This window comes from Chenopodium quinoa, unplaced genomic scaffold, assembly GCF_001683475.1.
Source record: "Chenopodium quinoa cultivar QQ74 unplaced genomic scaffold, ASM168347v1, whole genome shotgun sequence".
NCBI classification, from domain to species: domain Eukaryota; kingdom Viridiplantae; phylum Streptophyta; class Magnoliopsida; order Caryophyllales; family Amaranthaceae; genus Chenopodium; species Chenopodium quinoa.
In genome coordinates, this window is record NW_018744626.1 from 695,569 (window position 1) to 714,162 (window position 18,594).

General features: G+C 34.0%; 2 protein-coding genes across 3 annotated transcripts; one reads left to right on the forward strand and one right to left on the reverse strand.

Annotated features, from left to right (window-relative positions):
- Positions 1–752: 752 nt before the first annotated feature.
- On the forward strand, positions 753–14,230 carry LOC110700309 (AUGMIN subunit 3-like). The gene is made up of 18 exons (XM_021877827.1): positions 753–1,263; positions 2,727–2,763; positions 3,030–3,133; positions 4,062–4,257; positions 4,446–4,512; positions 5,506–5,609; positions 5,741–5,825; positions 6,643–6,697; positions 7,103–7,234; positions 8,657–8,726; positions 9,186–9,243; positions 9,375–9,430; positions 10,862–11,014; positions 11,995–12,106; positions 12,295–12,436; positions 12,543–12,618; positions 13,434–13,529; positions 13,887–14,230. Exons 1-18 carry the CDS (start codon positions 1,088–1,090, stop codon positions 14,016–14,018), a joined length of 1,851 nt encoding a protein of 616 aa, XP_021733519.1. The 5' UTR covers positions 753–1,087; the 3' UTR covers positions 14,019–14,230.
- A 1,421-nt stretch (positions 14,231–15,651) lies between these two features.
- LOC110700310 lies at positions 15,652–18,360 on the reverse strand. 2 transcript variants are annotated; one of them, XM_021877829.1, is made up of 4 exons: positions 18,151–18,360; positions 17,835–18,062; positions 16,541–16,753; positions 15,652–16,129 (listed from the first exon to the last, which is right to left on the reverse strand). In XM_021877829.1, exons 1-4 carry the CDS (start codon positions 18,154–18,156, stop codon positions 16,079–16,081), a joined length of 498 nt encoding a protein of 165 aa, XP_021733521.1. In that variant the 5' UTR covers positions 18,157–18,360; the 3' UTR covers positions 15,652–16,078. The 2 variants fall into 2 exon arrangements, with proteins under 2 accessions (XP_021733521.1, XP_021733522.1); XM_021877830.1 differs by having other exon boundaries at positions 16,541–16,750; positions 18,151–18,345.
- Positions 18,361–18,594: the final 234 nt, after the last annotated feature.

Genomic DNA, 18,594 nt, shown 5'->3' on the forward strand with positions numbered 1-18,594 from the left:
AATTAATTGTTTGAGGCTATATGTGAATGAATGCAAAGTGGGAGAAGTGAAGACTTTTATACCTTAACACAATTGGAGACATGGGCCATAAGTCAAGTGGGCTTGCCACGTTGACCGGACCGGACGGCTGATTTGACTTGGCATGAATTGGAGGATTGGACCTTTGACATTGGGCTTATAATTAAATTATTTATGGACCGGCCCAATTGACATAAATTGGACCCAAACACTATTTATCGTGTCAAAAATTTTAAAGGCGATCCATGCACAATTCCATGCCACACATCAATACGTCACCATGCTTAAAGCATATTTCATTGTCCCCAATGGAGGGAGTACCAATAGTCCAAGACTAGAGGCAAATAACAATACTACCTCCGTTACATATTATGTGCAACGATTAGACATTTTCCCTCTCTGCTTTATTCAAATCGTTGCACATAACCTGTAACGGATGTAGTATTACAAAACAATAACTTTTGTATACTTCCGGTGTACAATATCTTACTGTATATCGGGGGTCACTTTTATAAAATTTAGGGTCAATTTTACAATTTTTTGGGTAAATTTCATCAATAAAGCATAAATACTTCATAACTTTTGCTCATTCTAGGGCAACTTTATAACTTTTGCTCATTTTATTATACATCCGATTTATTTAAAAGTTTGTCATTACCAAATTGTCCAAAATCCCAACCTACTAAAGAGTTGTTAGAGCTAAGCCCAAAAGGGAGCAATTAAACTCAGAGAACATAATCAATCTCAATCCATAAAAGTAATGAACATGAAGCCCAATTCCAATTACCCCCTTTAAACGCATCACTCTCTCTCTTCCCCTGCTTCTCTCCTCTCTCCATTTTTCAAACTCCATTTTTCGATTAATTATAAAACTTCAAAAAAACGCCATAAAACTCCAAACAATTCGAACACACTCACTCACTCACATTCTCTCTCATCATCTCAAATTCAATCAATCGATCCTCTATTTAATCGATCACAACGAACAAAAATCACTGGTTAATTACATTTTCAGGATCTGATGAGTTCCGAATTGTAGTTATTTCTTCGATTTTTCCAGAAATTTATTATGAGTGGAGCAAGATTGTGTGGATTGTTAGGGGAGCTAGGGTTTGAAGGTCACCAGAAATTGGACCCAGATAGCTTTGAATGGCCTTTTCAATACGACGACGCTCGACCTATTCTTGACTGGCTTTGCTCCAATCTCCGTCCTTCTAATGTTCTATCTCCTTTGGAGGTTTCTCAGTTACGTTTCTCTCACTTGATTTTTCATCATTGCTTGTTTGATTTTATCATATTTATGCTTCAATTGAAATGGGGTTTGATTTGATTTTGATTTAATGCCAAGCAAGACAATGTCAGTGTTTGGAATTGCATATGCAGTAATTTGTTGTGAAATTTGGAAAATTGTGATTGCAATTGGAAGATAATTAATTTTGTTGCTATTTAGGTGAATGTTTTTTTTTTTTTTTTTTTTTTTTTTTTTTTTTTTTTTTTTTGGGATAGTTTTAGGGCTTAAATGAATAATTTTAGTGCAGAATTAAGTGTTTGTTGTGGTGATTAATCAAATGTCTTCCTTTGAAATTATGGTTTGAATTTTGTTTGACCTAACACGGAGTGCTGGCTTGTCGCGATTTGAAATTGAGGTGTTGTTTCGTTAACATAAGAAAATGTGGGAATTGGAAAATCCTAGGAATTGTAATTAGTGATAGTTGTTTGGTTCACAAAAAAATGGTGGAATTTTTACTTCCCACAATATGTAGGAATCTAAATTCCTATGGGAAGTTATTTCCCACATTGCAAACCAAACAATTAGAAAAATCCCATGATTCTAAAAAGTAAGCAATTTAATTCCCACAAATTCCAACTTCATGTGAATTTCTACTTCCTTTGTCAACCAAACATTACCTGAGTTTGTGTGTAATTTTTAGGGAATTTTAATTATGTATGAGTTTAAGGATTTCTATTCCAAAATTGCCTTCTATTTTAGTTGGGGGAAAAATGTCACAATAAATGATAGGAAATTTAAGAAAATTGTTTGGAAGTCTTCTCCTAAAGAATAATTTATCAACACTTCAGGAGTGGGTTTAAAAACACTCTCCTTCTGAGTCCTTTTAATAGATCAAGACCAGCTGTGCTAGACATCTATAATGTGAGTTAGTGACCGACTTATCGAGTTTGTTTAGGTGGTAATAGACTAAGTGTGAGAGTCAAAATAGTTTGTTATGTGGTGAAATAGTGTATCTAGGTAGGAGAAAATAGAATAATGGATGGATGCATGCTTTATGGGGTATAATTCAGATAGTAGAGATTTCAGTGTAGCCTTGGGAGAGAGTGTCTTAGGTAATTTCCACTCTGTTCATTACTTAAATAGATTGATCCTATCCTAATTCCCAAATTCAAATTTGCACTTGCATTATTTTCATAGTTTTTTCTTGTTACTTCTCTCTGCGTGTGAGTATACTCTAGATCAATCTAGCTCTTAGCAGAACCACAACATGATAATTTAGTAATACACTCTGTGAACAAATGCAACTCATGCTTAGTCTAAGTTTTCCGGGAGAAGACTGTACCAACATGGCTTGGGCTTGCTGGTATCAAGTGAAAATGTAATAGTGGTCCTATATATTGTGTGATAGATGTAGTATAAATTTATTTGATTTTCATATTTTGCTTACTAATTCAAAAAACATTTCAATATATACCAGGTATGAGCAGTTTATACAAGAAGGAAAGTTCTTGGAGGTATGACCATAATGTCTTTTCTCTTGTGTGACTATCTGCTTGATTTTAGTTACTGGAAAGTTCATCATCTAGTGACGCCTTTCTTAGATGTGTCCATTTGCATCTTTTGTAGTATTCTGTGTTAGAGCATAATTAGATGGATACACTCATACACATGTGCTCTTCTGAAATGAAATAAAAATATCATACAGGACTGAAATTTTGATTTCTTAATGTGCTAAATTCAACTTTGGTTATCCACTGGAATCATCATATTTCTTTTACAGGGGGAAGATTTGGATTTCGCCCATGATAGTATATCTGCCTTTTCCGCTAGGAGAGACAATCAGGAGGCTGTTTTTGGCGCTGAAGAAGGGCTGAAGGAAATTAGGTATCGTGATAGTTGCTTTCCCCCAAATGCATTAAATTTTAGGCTTAATAAGATCATTTGATGGTGTATTCACTTATACTATGTTTGGATAACAATAGTGAAGGGAAAGGGAGGGGAAGGAAAAAGATGGGATGGAAAGGGAGGTGAGGGGAGGGGGAAGCTGAACATCCATTTTCCTTCCAAATCTCTCCAACAATGGATCCTTCCAATTCCCTCCCCTTCCCTCCTTGCATTATGTATCCAAATAGAGGATGGTGCATCCTTCCCTTTTTCTCCTCTTCCTTTCTCTCCATTTCTCTTTTTCCAAACACAGTGCTAATAAGTCTTGAAAATAGAATGCGTTGGTGATTTTCTCCTTTCTTGACTTATATATATATATGATTATCAAAATGACCTATGATTCTATTTGATTAAGTGATGATGCTATCTTTTATTCTGATAAAATAATAGTGAAAAGATTTTTGTAGTTTTTTCTGTTCCACGTAGCACCATATGACTGTTTATATGTGGTAAATGATAAATTGCACAACCCCAGTTTTCCTTTTGAACTAAGATCTCTATTTTGGTGTTGCCATCAGGATAATGCACAATCCCTATAGCAAGCAGTGTGCTGCAGAGTGTCCTATTTAGTTTGTCTAATGATATTAATTTGCAGTTATATTGTCTTGCATGGACGCCCAGCTTCTGTGAATTAATATAGTTCTTGACAATTTCACATTATGCAGTTTGAAGAGATTTGCAAGCTCTATGTCCAAATATTTGATTAATATTGTTATCACCAAGTAAAAATGTTTTCTAATAAATTTAATTGTATATCTGCTATCATAGTTGCATATAGTGCATGGTCAATATTTTATGCTCCATCTATAAAGAAAGAAGAGCATTTTGTGCTGTATGATTCCGTAACTTATTTCTGCTGTGAGTTTAGGGATGCAACTTCGGCATACAAAGCTGAAGCTCTAGAGCTGCAGAGACAGCTTAACCAGCTGCAGTCTCAATATGATACACTCACTGGCCAGGCTTCATCTTTGATCCAAGGGAAAAGAGCAAGAGTTGTAGCAACATCTTCTGTTACAGGACAACTTAGTACAATGGAAGATAGCCTTTCATCAAAAAATGTGGAGGTATGCGTACTGCTCTGGTACGAGATTGTGAATGGACTAGTTACTTGATATAGCTAAAAGATTGAGGTTTCTTGTTATTTACTTTTCTCTTGTTGGGCGATATTCCTCCTGTTGGAAGACTTTACTGGCATTGAGATTTGTTGCCATCCATGTCTGCAATTGTTTTATGTTGTTTCATTGTTTATTAGATGAATGCAGTTCTTGGAAGGATTGCTTCAACTGCACAGGAGTTGGCGCATTATCATTCTGGAAATGGTATATATCTGCTCTGTCTTTTTAACTAGTTCGATTTTCATAATATTTTAATTCCTTCTTAAAATGTTAATAGGAAAGGAATTAGTTTTTGGAACTATGACATTATTTATATTATACTAGTATGAGCCTTATGACTTTATGAGGTATTATCTCTGAGTTCCTCAAGTCCTATTAACGTTTCTGAATCTGTCACGTGGTGATCAATCTTCAAAGCTCAATGTTATATATTGTTGTGTTGACAACCAGGCCTCCTAGAGTCCTAGGATGGATAATTTATGACTTTGACGAAGATCCAGTTTAAGTATCCAAAACTTATCATCTGATATAAGCAACCAAATGTTATTTAGATATGACTTTCATCTATGCTAACTCTAGCAGTTATACGCTATTCGTCAATAGGGCCCAAGTAAAGGGTCCTGAAGAGGAAAGTTTTTTATTCCTTGTGTTGAAGGTATAGGAATAGTTTATAGGAGGAAAGATGTGAACTTTTGATCAAAATCTCCACTTAATGACTGAATTTAACTCCTTTAATTTATTGAAGGTAGGAGTCAAATTACTTAGGGAAAACTATAGCAAAACTTTGATATTGCATTAATGAAGACATCTGTTGGCTATCTTATTGCTCTTCTGATTCGATTTCTACAACTAGGTTTTGTTGTTGTTGTTGCTGCTGCTGTTGATGATATGATCTGCTTAATAAAAGAAAAGGGTTATTTATACACAGTGCGCTAGGAATAGTTAAAGCATAAATAATTTCTGTTTACAGGGTGAAATAAATAGTTAGTTACGTATGTCAATTAGTGAATGGCTTCTATATCCCTATCCCCCAGTTCCAACTTGTAAATTACAAATTATGTGATGGGGTAAAAACAGAAGGTGTAGCCATCATAGCCAGGTTCATATTGATTGTAAACTTCTGCTGTGATGTGGCTGGTTGTTAATTTTATTTATTTTTTTTTTTTAAAAAAAAATCAATTTTTTAAATTTTGGCAGATGAAGGCATATATTTGGCATACTCAGATTTTCATCAGTACCTAAATAGTGACTCAGCTTGTTCAAAGGAACTAAGTCAGTGGTTTTCCAAGCATTTGGACTCGGTATGTATGACATGTAATTACGTATATATTGAAGCTGTTTATTTCAAATTCATGTTGCATCTCTAGTGCTATCCTTTGTTCATGAGCCTCATGGCTTATTGATTAGTGTAATGTTTGATTATTGCTATAAGGTCCCATTTCGGCTAGTTGCTCAGGATGGAAAAGCTAAATGCTCTTGGGTGAGCTTGGATGACATCTCGAATGTTCTCGTTAGAGGTACTTTAGTCATTTTTTTTTTCTTTTTTCCCCCGTCTTATCTCCTTTTCCTTACTCATAAAAATTGTAAGTGTTCATGTGATTGATATATAACGTTTACACATTTATAGTGGTTGCATGATAAATGTCGCATATGACTGTTAAATACTGTGACTCCCACTTCACATGAGACATATAGATCCCATGTTGACTTGTGGAACACGTGAGTGATTTGAAGATTATTTTAATTTCATGTTCCACGCTAAATTTAACATCAAGATTTATTGTTCATTGATATAAATTATGACAAGGAATTTCTATGCATTCAATGAAAGCACATGACTTTTTGGTCTTGGTTTGTTTATCTGTCTTTATTTTCTGAATTTTTTTGTTATGTTAATTGGGAACGCTTTATTTATAAATATCTGTAGACATCTAATTTCTGAAAGTATTACTCCTTTTGAAGTTCCAATTTTTATTTTGGGAACCCTTGGGCAACAACTTCAACTTTTTTTTCAGGATAGTGATATTTGTTTTGTGAATATGCTCCTTCACTTTGTTCAGTGATTGCCGTAATAAGTTTACCACTTACTTTTGATGGGGACAAGTGTGTAAAGTTTGGGAATATTATTCTAATCACATAGGGCACTGTTAAATTTCTATGCCAAAATCAATACAGAACTATAGTTTGGCAATTAATCTATTGGTCCATTGATTTGTTGCTTGATGAAAGCCTCACAGGTAAAGTAATGTATCTGCTATTGATGCTTTGTTGTGCCTTGTCAATCAGTGCTAGCCAAGAAGATGCTGATTTTAACCCTTCTTCTCTGTGTTTCAGATTTAGAAAATTGTCATCATCAACGTGTCTCTGAGCTGCAAAGACTTCGCTCCATGTATGTATACACATACTTCGTATGTTTTAGTAATTGATCTATTATCTTGGTGATAGTTAGTGTTTTGCATGGGATATGCTACCTAATTATAGCAACCTGTTCTTAATTTGATTTTCTACAACATACATTTTATAACAGCTATGCGGAGATTTCATTGAGACAGTGCAGTGGCCTACATTTCTACAATAGAGATGTTAAATAGTAATCTAATTTCCTTGTTTAGATAGTTGTCTACTTGTCTTTGTCTTGGGGGAGATGGAGAGTAAGGGAATCTCCCATTTTTATAGAAGTGCTATGAATTTGCCCTACTTGTCTTGCATTCTTGTTGTGGGTGAAATTTGAGTTTTATTTCTTTGTGGATCATTTTTCACACTAGTGCTGACCCCCTCAATTAATGTATGGCAGATTTGGGACAAGTGAGAAGCAGTGGGTGGAGGCTCAAGTAGAGAATGCTAAGCAGCAAGCTGTTCTTATGGCACTTAAATCCCAAGTTGCTTCAGATGAAGCTCACATTCATATGGACCTCCATTCTCTCAGGTAATAGGTCAATCTGGTTAATTTTTCTGTTTTTCATATGACATCAATAGTTTTTTTTTTTAATTTTTTTTTAACTTATTTATATACATTTGTTATTCTTTTTATTCTTTGGGAAAGGAAGGGAGAACTTATTTTTTGTCTTTTGGGGTGAATCTCAAAGGTTTGAATTTATCAATTTGTTTGCTCTTTTTTTGTTAAAGGATTGCTTAGCCATTGGTTTAAATGCATGTTGATTGATTTATGTACCTGTCTCTATCCCAGAAATGCCAGATTAGAAAGAGCTTTCTCTCTAGACTACCCTGCTCATGGAGATGGATAATTTGTCGTTAGAGAAACTATTAACTACCCAAAAAGAATGTCACAGATTGTATGCTAGACTAAAGTAGAATGTCCTGAACCCTAAAATAGGTTGATACTATATATTCCTTCCATTACGTCCACAAGAGTTGTCATAATCTCATGGTTTGTTCCAAAAGAACTTACTGAATTACTTTAATGCAGTAAAAAAAGCAGTTGAGTGTTATATCCCCTGACAATCAACGACCCTACCTAGCAAATAGTGTAGCGGGTATAACCTGATTACATGGGATTCTGGTTGTGAACTTAATTTGTAAAACGATTTCTTGAAATATTTTCTTTGATGGATTGGACTTATAGCAAATGTGACTTATGTGAGTTTAAAATGCGGATGTCTTTTTCCTATGATGACATAGTTGGATGGAGAGAGTGAGTTTTTAACTTCTCAGTTGCATAGGTGAGTTTCTAATTTGCATCATATCATAAAGCCAGTCACATGTTTTAATAGCTGGTTAAGTTATTTATTTATTTGCATGTTATTGCCTTTCTTAGCGTAGGTTGCTTGTGTTTGTTGGATTTATGGTCATACATTGGATTTAAAGGTTTTATTGTTTTCTTAAAAATTATTTTTATTTATATTTTTGTAATCTTGTGTACAAAAATTTGGTGCTGATGGGCCTTTGACGGTCTTGTTTCCTAGCCATTTGGGATTATTATACCTGTTGTGATATTCTTCTTATTTAGGACCCCATAGATTTATGAGGGATTAATGAAAGCAGGTCTAAAGTTTCTGCATCTTTTGATAAAACGAATAAGGGCATGTTCTGATTTACTAAACTGAACCGAACTGATTGGAGCTGAACTGAACTGAATTGTTTATGAGAGAAGGAAATCAGGAACTGAATTGAACTGTTGGAGCCGAACTGAACTGAATTGAAATTAAGCTGAAGAGAACAGGCCCTTAATTAATTCAATGACTTGCTTAAAATACATGTAACCTTGTTCTTAATTTCGAATTGTTTATGAGCATGCTGGTGTCTCTTGCATTTCCTTGTGGGCTCTGTGGCCAATTGTGGTGCTTGCTTGATAGTAGTATATGAGCTCATATGTACTTCCAATGGACAGGAGGAAACATGCAGAATTAGTGGGAGAGCTTTCAAATCTTCATCACAAAGAAGACAAGTTTTTATCAGAGGTTTGTTTCCTCTCAACAGGCATATTGTTCCTCTTTACACTACATTTTGGGGACAATTCTAGTGTAACTCCTTTACTGCCGTGGTAGATAATTTTTCTCGATGTTTTCCTGGACATTTATGATAAAGGAATATAGGGTCAAAGATATAATCATATAAGTTTATCTATAGCTTGCTTCTTGCCTGTGTCTTGAAAATTATGGAAATAGAGGGTGGGTATCTCTTATAATAAGTTGTAACTATGCTCATGTTTTTCTATGCCTTTAAAAGTTGAAGTGATCCAGAGTAATTAGGCTTGAATGAATACCCAAATATTACCACTTTATCCCACAATATATTTTAGTTTGAAGTTAATCCTATAGTCATAATGCAATACATTGCTTTCTCCAGCTTGTAAGTTCGTTGTTTTATCCATACTAAATCTCTTTTCTTTTTGACCCTTTTCTACCTAATCTGTGTAGACTATTCCTGATCTTTGTTGGGAATTGGCTCAACTTCAAGACACGTACATTTTGCAAGGTATCCAGTGTTTGAAATTTATCTCTTCACTCAACTAGTGGCTTACCCTAGTTTTCTGTCCCTTGATTTAGCTTATAGTTATTTGTTGTTTCTTGAGTTAATTAAATGCACATTTACCCCATCCATTGCAGGTGATTATGATTTAAAAATCATGCGTCAGGAGTTCTATATTAATCGGCAAAAGGCGGTAAGATGGAACGTTTGTGGAGTTGTAGTCATCTTTTTTGTTACTTAAAAATAAAATGCTTGTCGCCTGTGTTGCAACACTCAAAAGTTTGCAATACAAGGAGATACTGAAATGACCTTTATATTTTTGTCCAATTGCATCACAAATGAGGAATGAAATATTGCATACATCTATCATTAGCACAGCTCCCCCATATGTCCTGCTTTTTCTGGTGGGATAGGGGTTATGAGGAATCAGCTGTGAGCAGCTGAACATTGTGGCTGCAAAGAATCAAGGCTGACTTAATGGCCAAAACACGTGCACTTAGTATATGCTTTGTTGAAATAGGCAAAGATGGAAGAACATCCTTCTCTAGTCAATTTGAGCATGTACCTGTATATAGAATTATTATTTTTTAAGTTAACTACAAAATGTAAGGAAAACTTATTTTAATGCCTGGTGGATTGTTCTCATCAGTTCCACTATCAGTTAATACTTACAATTGCCAAAATAATCTGTTCTTATGTATGGTACTTCAGTTTGTCCTCCAAAAGCTTACCATGTGGTGAACTGGATGCTAGCCATGGATGTCCCAGAATACAAAACCCGTGGACCCTTCCAGTGGTCATTGTCAATTGATGGGGATTTTTTTTTTCTTACACTTTTGATTGATCCTTACATAATCTTGAACTTTGTTAAAGCATCTCCGTTTCCCTTTGTTCCTCTCTTTTCTGCTGCTACATTAGACTTCTTCTGAATTCCACAAATAAGGAGCTTACGCGGTGATAAGTGGTTTATATAGCATTTTTTTCCTGAAACACAGTTAATTGCACACTACTTTACAATTCCTTTCGGAGTTATGCGTTCAAAATTCTGTTCTTATGTAAGATTTTTCTGAAAAGCTTTGTACTTTCCAATGGAAAATTGTGTTTGTCTATGAATGAAATTGCCCAACAAGGTGGAACTGTTGTAAGGGGGCATTTGGTTCGCGGATTATAGGTATTAGGTATGGGTTTAGAATGACCAAAACCCATACCATATGTTTGGTTGTCAAAAATATGATTTTTAAACCCATACCTCAAACCCATGAGGTATGGGGTTTAGAAACCTTGGGGGAAAGGTGGGTTTGGCTCATTCCATTCCCTTAGGTATCAAATATATGAAATTAAGGGGATGATATTTCTTTCCAGAATTAAACCAAACACATGGTATTAAGTATCAAGTTCCAACCCGATACCACCTTAACCCTATTCCTGATTCCAAACCTATACCACTCTGCGAACCAAACGCCCCCTAAGAGTTATGTAATACTTGAATTGACGTATCATCTTACGCTATCGTACTTGTTCTTTAGGCTTGGATAAATTTCTATTAGCCAAACAATTGTCGGTTGTTGCCTAGGGTACAACTTGGTTATTAACTTCATATTGTTTTTGCTTTTATTTTTGGCAGTTCATCAATCATTTGATTGACCAGCTTGCAATACATCAGTTTTTAAAGATAGCATGCCAGTTGGAAAAGAAAACAATGCTTGGAGCATATTCATTGCTTAAAATTATCGAGTCAGAACTTCAGTCATACCTCTTGGCAACAAAAGGACGAGTGGTATGTTTCATTGAATACTTGTCATGATTATATATGATCGCAATTGGTGCTCTAACTCAATAGAGAATATACTAGTAGTACAATTAAATTTCTTGTTGCTGTGGATAATGACTTTAAAAACCAGTATGAGAATAAACAACTCTGCCGAAAATATTATCTATTGTACTTGGTTCCTAAAGAAATCTTGTTTGAAAAAGTCCAAGCATTACTCTTAATGAAATAACAAAGGTAATGTACTATGAGTATGACAAAGGAAAAAGTGAATCAATTATTTTTACTTATCTGGAGCAATAGACGATATTTATTTATTTCGTATTCCTTTATTTAAAAGATGAGGCTTGGTAATATCCATGATTGTGTATTCCATTGTCCTTTTGCTGGCAGTGTGGTGACTGGTGAATGCTATTCCACACCTCGTGATCATATAGTAAGCTAGCAAGAACGCCCCAAAATTGCTTTGAAATATTTGTACTACCTTTACCTTTGTTCCTTTTTATGCAGTCCTTTTTCAGCAATTCGTTAGAGTTATTTACACTTACTCTTTCATCCATATTTGTAACGTTCTTTTTTTTTATTTTTTTATTTTTTATTAAACCTTTTTCCCCTGCTTACCTTACATGCAACACTCTCCTACATTATCTTACACAAATCCCACCTACAATACTCTCATTTCTGCTTCTCACATAAACCTCGCTGATAATTCTGTATCCCCGACTGTTTGTTACGCATGGTGCACCTTATACACCTCTCTTTGTGCAAATTTTAACTGTGATCAACCTAAAGGAGCAGAGGTAGTTTATGATTATGACGAATGTGATCTATTTTGCTTATCATGTTCAGTGGGTGAGTAAAGAAACCTTGGGTGTTTGTTCATTTATTCTTGCCATGTCCTAATAATTTACTACTCTGGACCTGTGTAGGACTTATTTTCATTCCAGGATTCATGTCTTTGTTTCATGATGATATTGTTATCTTGACAGGGTCGTTGTCAAGCCTTGACTCAAGCTGCATCTGATGTACAAGAGCAAGGGGCCGTAGATGACAGGGACAATTTCTTGCATGGTGTTAGAGATCTTTTAAGCATATATTCAAGTAATCACTTGCTCTTGTCAAAACTTTTATATTTTAGCCTCTTTCTCTACTAGCCTCAGCTACTCGGGGGTTAGGCTGCTTGCCTGCTTACACCTGGCCTCCATCTCCACCCTTCCAGACCTTTACCCCCAAGGCAGATTGCCAGTCTTGTTTTTATGTGCATGTTTGCTAATCTATGCATTTTTCAGATGCCCAAACTAGTGCCTCAACATATGTATCAGCTCCAGGAATTGTTCAACAAATATCTAGCCTCCAGTCAGATTTGACGACTCTTCAATCTGACCTAGAAAATCTGCTTATCGAGGATCGAAATAGATGCATCAATGAGCTGTGAGTAAAAATCTGCTATCATTCTGCAATTCCCTAATTAGTTTGAAGAAGTTTGCAGGATTTATCTATTGCTTTGTTTTAAGGGGCTCCCATCTCCATTTTTCAGTTGTACTCTAATTCAGAGTTTGCAGCAGTTGCTATTTGCCTCGTCAACGACAGCGCTTCCTGTACTGACACAAAGGGTATCTCACCATTTCATTTTTACTTGCCAAGCTGAATATTGCCCATTGCTATCATATATAGTCTCTCACTTGTCTTGGCCTTTTCTCAATACATCTTGACGTTGATATTGCATTTTTGTATGTGAATATACTACGATGGTCCTTGCTTGTGTGAATATAATGAGTGCTTTGTGACGCAGCCATGCTATTAAGTCTTCCAGCTGTATGTAGGTTTATTCCCTCCATCCTTCCTAATTGATAAACACAATAACTGTTAATGTGCACCAGGCTCACTGTTGCACAAGTTACCCTTCATCATGTCAATGTAGGTGCTTGCTAGACGAGCTGATTAAAAATAGGAAATTTTGTGAAAAACTACCTATTATAATCCAGAATTTGCGAGAAACTACTTATTAAAAAAAATGTTGTAATTGACTACCTAATTTTCAAAAAATGTTGTAATTTACTACCTTACGCCGGATTATGAAGGAGTTTGACCAAAGTTCTCCGGTGTTGACTTGGTCACGTGACCATCATGTGACACTTAATGACCCTTTTCTTTCACCAAGTGTCACGTGACCAAGTCAACGCCGGAGAATTTTGGTCAAACTCATTCATAATCCGGCGTAAAGGTAGTAAATTACAACATTTTTAAAAAATTAGGTAGGCAATTACAACATTTTTTTTAATAGGTAGTTTCTCGCAAATTCTGGATTATAATAGGTAGTTTTTCACAAAATTTCCTTAAAAATATTATAATGTCACTTGCAAGTCCTCTGTAAGGTGCGGTTTGTTGTGCATGATAAAATTAATCGTAATGCACTTTCTTCTGACAGCAATTGACCAAGGAGCTTGATGAAATGGAAAAGATCAATGCAAGACTCTCTGCTGCTATTGAGAATGTTAATTTTGAACATTACAAGAAGAACGAGGTAAAATTTTGGTGTTATGATAACTTTGTTTTCTCTCTTCATGTGTTTTTGTTTTCTTAATTTTATAAGAGTTTAAGTCTTTGGGCTTTTGGAACCATCAACTTCTTTACATATAATATATACAGTGATGCTGTTATTCATATAATAATTCAGAAGTTTGATTTGCTGTATTAGGTTTGTGTTATGTGCTATCCATCTTTGGATTTAGATGATAATAAGTCATGCATGCTCTATATAATGAATGTGTAGGATCAGACCTATCAGTTTTCATCTGAAACTTCATACTTTAGGGTTCAGTAAAAGATTCTGCAATTTAGTTCTTACACTCGTTATGAATGACTTGTCCTTTTTCTGTAGATTGTCAAACATCACACATCTGAGGTAGAGTTCCAAAGGCGTGTTTTTGTTGATTTCTTTTGCAACCCTGATCGTTTAAGGAGCCGAGTAAGAGAGTTGACTGCTCGAGTCAGAGCTTTACAAGCTTCATGATGTTCCTCGATCTCTTTAAGCGTGTATGTAAGATTTATGGGTGATTTGGGATGTATTGTGTGTATATTAAGTTTTGGTTGGAAAGGTAGTAGAGAGTTTCACAGTGTTGTAAAACTTGCCTCAGTCAATATTAATCAATTACATGATGAAAGTGTTCATTTGTGCCCAAAAAACTTGAATCAAGTTTGAGATCATTAGACGTTTTTCTGCTATTCCGCCGAGTTTCTAACTTTCCATATTCATGCCGTATTTTGGAAATGCAATCTAAGAATTTGACAAGCCAAAGTCCTGTTGTAACAGGTCGAGGATCCAAATGTTATGTACTTCCTCCTGATTCTTCTACCATAAACCCGTAACTTTACTTCACACAGCCACAACCGACACCCCCCCCCCCCAAAAGCCATAAATTGGCCGTGTGAGACCTGCTTGGAACATATGACACTGACATCTATTGATTTATTATTATTATTATTATTGACTACTTATGAGTACGACTAAATGAAGGCGAACAACCCTATCAAAACTGCCCAGATTTAGATAGGATAGCTCTTAAACAAAGGTTTTTGAGGTATATTTTATATGAAGATAGAAAGAACCTTGCTTTTTGAGGGTTGGTTTAATTGTGAGTAATGCACCTGTGAGTCCAATCGTGCAATTATAAACTATAAAGCTATTTAGTTAGTTGTGGGTGTGCTTAGTGGGGACTATCATTCATCTTTGAACACTAAATATAATGTCTTTACTTTTTAACAAGGCTCTACTTTGGGGTTAAAAAGGGAACAAAGAAAAATTAAAATGACAATTCTTTAGCTTTGATGGCCTCTAAATATGGAGTATAAGGTTGCACTTCTTTAGATAAAAAGATAAAGTTTAAAATTCAAAAATGTAAAGATGAACAAAGATTCAAAGAAGCCTTTAAATTTAGCAATTGCCTTAGCTTTGATAATTTGGGGGTGCCTACATTTCTAGTATCCAAGTCTCTTTCTCTATTGATTTTCCTTAACTTTGCGCTTCAATTTCCAATAACTTGATTTAACAGGAGAAGATTCATATTAATAGATCTTCCTTTTTTAAAAGAGAAAATGACATCCATATTAATTACATAAACTATGTGAGAAACAGTCCTAAGATAAGATGTGTAGACTGTACCTAGGTTTTTTTATAAGAAATTTTCACTAACATACCTACTTAAATGTCAATAACCAAAGTGTCTAATATATCGTTGAATATATGTATATAGATATGATTATATGCCTTGAGACACACTACAATGTCTATTATACACTCGAATATATTATGCTTGAGGGGTTGATGGCGTAGGTGTTTGTAGAGGCGCATCATCCAAATGCAAATGCACTTATCTAGTTGTCTTACATAAATACTATGGTACATAATTACGTCAGCACCCATACTTCATAACAAGAGAAAGCAATATATTACAGACATTTTCTTTTTGCTTAGTTAGAATCCACAATAACTTCCATCTTCATGAAGAAGAATTGCTAAAAGACCAAAGCCAGGATAAAGATAAAGGGTTACCAATATCTCAAGTTGCAATTCTTTTGGAGCAAAATTCTTTCATCTTTTCATGTAAATGTTTGTGATGAAAGGTACATTTGTAAAGACCCTAAAATTAGCTAAACCATATTTAATACACGTACCATAATACATCTCGTGACATGCTTGTATATTAAAGTATAAAAGAGAAAAAAAAAGACTAAAAAAGAATGCGTAGCTTCTTTTGGAAAAGCTCCAATTTTTACCATTCAGAAAGTAAACTAGCCATAAATTTCCCCTTTCTTCAACTGAATTTTTTCTTTTTACAAAAGCATAAGTGGAAGAAAATTAATATTACAACCCATTTATATATATGGAGGAAATATTCGAAATTAAATCGCCTCGTTACACCCTTAATCCTCTTCATTAGCTCAAGGCTAACATATTTAACTCTCATGATTATATTTTGCATGCCGAAAATATTAAACTTCTCTTCCAATTCCTCAAGCTTTTAAGACTAAGCTATATTAATAATAAACCAGCATTATCTCTAAGCTGTATGATTAAGCACAAGCAGGCTGCAAACAGCTTGAAAATAGCCCAAATCCTTTCTTCTGCAATACAAAAAACCAAACAAAAAAATAATTAGAGAATAGCAAAAAAGGCAAAACCAAAAAAAAAAAAAAAAAAAAAAATCTTTACACTTTTGTAAAAGATGACTATGAAGAAAAATAAAACCCTATATAGGTAGCAATAATAAAGAATAAAATAAAAAAAAAAAAAAAAAAAAGTCCCAACTCTTTAATTTTTAAATTTTTTTAAAAGACATGATTAAAAAAACTAAGTTTCTTTCTTTACTCCTTTGTCAAAGATGACTATATGCAAAATAAAAAAACATAATTATACTAATATACTTAAAAATTGAAAAAAGTTTAATTTTCTTAAAAATTTAAAAAAGAGACATTAAAGGGAAAAAATAAAAAAAAATATAAAAGAAAAGATAATAAAGTGGAAAATAAAAATACCTTTCTAGGTTTGACATGGAGAAATTCAGGAGGAATTTTGTACAAATCTTCATCAACAGCCTTAGACTTCTTAGTTGGCTTTGGAGGTGAGATAATTGGACTTGGTGGTTCCTTTATATCATATGATGAATATCCTCCCCAATTATATTCTTCCTTTTCCTGTTTTTTTACTCCTTTCACATTCTTATTATTTGAGTATCCTCCTTTTCTCTGCTTTTTTTTTTATCAACCAATTACCAAACATTTTACATTTGTCAATTTATCATCATAATCAACAACTAAACATATTATTAAATAATGATATAATAAACAAGTAAAGAATACATATTACTATGCAAAACATTGGTGTTATTCAACATAAATCATCATCATGTTGTAGCACATGTTGTAACACTTTAAGTTGTTGCTTTATAAACATGGAGCATGCCACTACTTATCTAATTATGATTTAATTTGTTGATAGGGAGACTAATATACTGAACACTGGACACGGTTTTTTCGTGTTTTGGTAACACCACATCATCAATGTTAGTACAACAATATACTTTGTACTTTATATCAACGCTATCTTATCTATATGGTTGTGTGTGTATCTTGAGGATGAAATTATTAAGACATGAAATAATAGAATATGTTATATGTACTCCATTTCTAGCCACAAAATTCTATCCATTTTGTGATTTTAGAACTTCTCAATGATTGTGAAATAAACTATGATACGGATCCAACTAACAATCAACAAATTTGGCCTACAAGAATGGTCAATAATAATTGACTAAACTAGATAATTTATGTGCATTTTTACAACTTCATTCATACAACAATAGTATGCCACATAGTAGTAATATGAACAAAAATAGGTTAGTTATTGCCTTTCAGAATTTATCTAATGTCCAAGAATAATTAATCAATTAATTAATTTGGAAAATAAAAAGAATGTTAAGGTTTTTTCTATTAGATGCTTTTTAGCAGGAAATAGTGGCATGCAGACAGTGGGGCTAACAACAGTAGAAGCATTTATAATAACGGCATTTTAAAAATAACATTTTTTTTATTCATGGTATATTCAGTAAGACAATTTCCATTAATAAAATATCAATTCATAATTATGTATTAAACCATATAAATCTGCTTGATCAATTATATGTAGATCCAATTTTATTTCCCACAAAAACCACAACAAGACCTATCAACAAAAACGTACCAGCCAATTTCATTCCAAAATAATATACACGACTAATAATTTACATTTCATTTCATTTCATTTCAAAAGAGTATACGTGACTAAACGTACCCTGCGACGAGGAACAACGATGACGGCAGGAGTAAGAATATCATTTTGGTACAAATCACCAGCAACATACAAATCTCTATCTTCAACATCAGCAGAATCAGAATAAGCAGCAGCAAAACGAGCAAAACCAGCTTGTCTAGCACTCTCAAAACACTGCGTATAAGGCAGTTCATCTTCTTCATAATCCCACCCTCCAAATGCCGGCACATGATAATTCCACCTATATTCCTGTTAATTAACATCAAATTCAATTTATCATTACCCTTAATCATCATATTCATAAATTTTTTGAATAAGAAAGAAAAAGAAAACTTACATCCATTATTTCTTTTTTTAAATTAAGAGAAAGAAAGAAAGAGGTTTTGTTGGTGTGTTTTGATTTTGAGCCAAAAAAAAAAAAGAGATAGTAGGAAGTTTATAAAGAGAGTGAAGGAAGGAAAGAGAGAATGGGCGAATTAAAGAAAGAGGGGAAGAGGACAGATGAGGGGGGACAAAGTGGTAAGGGAAAGTAATTAGATGAAAGAGACAAGAGAGAAAGTAAAGGAAGATAAAAGGCTAGTTTGGAGATTAGCTTTATACACATTACTTTGTATTAACTCCACTCTATTTTAATTTTTTTAAATAACGTGTTGGCCTATTTGACTATCAAAGTAACTTATTGGGTACTTAGGTATGTTCTGATTTACTGAAAATAACTGAACTGAATAGAGTTGAAATGAATTGTTTATGAGAGAAGAAAATTATAAATTAAACTGATTAG